Source organism: Trypanosoma equiperdum, assembly GCF_001457755.1.
Source record: "Trypanosoma equiperdum strain OVI genome assembly, contig: ctg_896, whole genome shotgun sequence".
NCBI classification, from domain to species: Eukaryota; Euglenozoa; class Kinetoplastea; order Trypanosomatida; family Trypanosomatidae; genus Trypanosoma; species Trypanosoma equiperdum.
Window position 1 is genome coordinate 91,858 of NW_027124860.1, and position 2,451 is coordinate 94,308.

Below are 2,451 nucleotides of genomic sequence, written 5' to 3' on the forward strand. Positions count from 1 at the left end.
GGCGGTGGAGGAACGGGGAAGAGCTCTAGTCATCCCAGAAACCGGTATGCTTGTCATCAGCACGGTTATTTTTCCTTCCGTCTTGTCCGAGCCGTATTTTTCCCATTTCTTTTCTTTTATGCGTTTTGGTTCGGTTATTATTATTGTTGTTGTTGTTTTGTATGTGAAATAACTGACGAGGTCGACGCTAATTGTTCAACTTCTTGACTTCACCCGCCTGGCGTTTCCTTCGCCAACGGAGGAGGAGGAAAAGGGAAACACGTACTTACGTAATCAAATTAACACCATTCATACAAAAACAAACAAATAGTCGTATTGTTGCACTGACATCTTTTCACTGTGATAAGGGTGTTGGTATTATGAAACCGCCACCTTCACAGCCAAAGCCGCTCCCCCGTCCCGAAACTTTACACAAACGTGTGACTACTAACCATTATTTTTCATTTATCCTATTTTTCCGGCGTTTCTCTCTTCCATTTATTTACTTTTACTTTTGCTATTGTGTACTTAGCTTGTACTCGGCAGTGAGGAACTGAAACCTCGTGCTGCACGCTTCGTAAGAGGCTGTAAGCAGAAAAGAGGAAGTGTGGTAAAGAGAGAACTACGGTTACAATAAAGACTCACCCATATTTCCCCCCTCGTATATACGTATTTATAAACACTTAACGGAATACGCGAAAAGGAATAATAATCAAATACTTTTGAATGACTGAGCTATTAAGTGCAGGGGAAGTGCAACATCCATGTGGCTGGGCGTTTGCATTTCCCTTCGTGAAGCGGGTGCCCCCTGCAAAACTGGTTCGTTTGCTCGGAACAGCGACACTGTTGGATCGCATTCGTGAAAACGACCCAACGCTTCGGTCCGTTCGATTAGACTATGAACTGCTACCACGAGAGGAAATAATGCAGGCATTGCTGGGAAACAACACAATCTCCAGCGTTGTAATTGCGCGTGTCATACCCAGGAATTCGACAGGAACTGATTTTGCTCGCTTTCTTGAGAGTTTGTATCACCTCCCGCTGCGCAGCGTGCAAGTACAAGATGGAGAGAAGCTCCCGAGTTCATATTTGAATCACTTGCTTTACCTCGTGGAATACTGTTCTGGTGTGGGAAAGGCCTGCAAATGGACTGACGGTAAATGTTATGCTGGAGCCGACTTAAACACTGGGAATACGACCACTGAGATAAATGATGCCGAAGAGTTCAATGGGAATAACAGCCGAGAAGATGTTGACTCGGAAGTACTGGATTACAAGAGGGGCGCCGTGCTGGAATTCGTCGACTTCTCGGGGTGTCGGCTAACGGTGCGGCAGGCGCAGTGGCTTGGGGATATTTTGTTTCATCGTCGCTGCACGCTGAGGCATGTGAATGCGTGCGAGTGTCGCCTGGGAAATGGGGGCGTGCGGGCGCTCCTTCGACGCGTAAACACGAGCCCACGATTGAAAGCCGCGAGCATTGCGGAGGGGTCAGTAGTGCCACTAGACATGATAGAGTTGCGTTGGAATGGCGTTACAGAGGATGAAAGCATACGAAATTTCGTCGATGTGGTGGAGAGGAGTCCTGACTGCTGGACTTGCATGACAGTTTATGGGAATTACATTTCTCCCCACATGTACACAAGGTGCGAGGCTCAGGTGGTCAAGGCCAAACGTCTCATGGAAGAGGAGCGCTTAAAAAGAAGGGAAATTCCCACAAATGTGGAGGTGGCCCAGCCGGACGGTCGGTTGTCTTCAGAAAAGGGAACATCCTGTTCTCCTCGACGGTATTTTGTAGATCTTCTCACATCAGTGGCGGGCGAAGTGGACTTCGTTTGCCCATCCCTACGTGCTGTTTCTTCGCTTTTGCACGAAGAACCCTGAGTTTGCGTGGTTGTGTGTGCTTTTTTTCGGACACGTGTGCCGTTTTACGGGGGCTTCCCCTTTCGTTTGTTTTCATGATGTGGACGTTTCCTTCTCCCATTAATGACTTCCTTTTTCTTCCTTTTTACCCTTAACACCACGAAAACATTATTACAAGTGTTGTTGTTCACACGATTTCACGCTCACATCATGTGGAGGATTTGATTAAATTGTGCAGGTTTTTCGGACAAGTCAGTGAAACAAGTAATTTAGCTCCCTTCTCGCTCTCTCTTTCCCTCTTCTTCATTACATGTGGATGGTGAAACGGTGAAAGAAGAGGAAGAACAAAGGCATGGAGGTAAGGGGGAAAAGAATTAGGAAAGAAGAGGCGGAAGCATAAGTGAAAGGAGGAAGGAAATGAGGGATGTTGAGACATTAGCACAATGCACGGGGAAGTTCATGTGTGCGAAGGTTGGACTCCTTTTCTTTTTTTTTTTCCTTCAGAGGGGGGAATATCTTGCTTCACATAACCATCGAAGCATCCTCTCTCTTCCCCTCTACTGTGCCTTTTGTGGTTTCTTGGTGTTGGTGTGTTGCTTTGTTTTTTTTTTT

The 2,451-nt window shown here is 46.5% G+C and overlaps 1 protein-coding gene across 1 annotated transcript; it reads left to right on the forward strand.

Annotated features, from left to right (window-relative positions):
* Positions 1 to 705: 705 nt before the first annotated feature.
* TEOVI_000436800 (uncharacterized protein) lies at positions 706 to 1,860 on the forward strand (the record flags this gene model as incomplete). The annotated part of the gene is made up of 1 exon (XM_067227143.1): positions 706 to 1,860. One exon carries the CDS (start codon positions 706 to 708, stop codon positions 1,858 to 1,860), a length of 1,155 nt encoding a protein of 384 aa, XP_067083244.1.
* Positions 1,861 to 2,451: the final 591 nt, after the last annotated feature.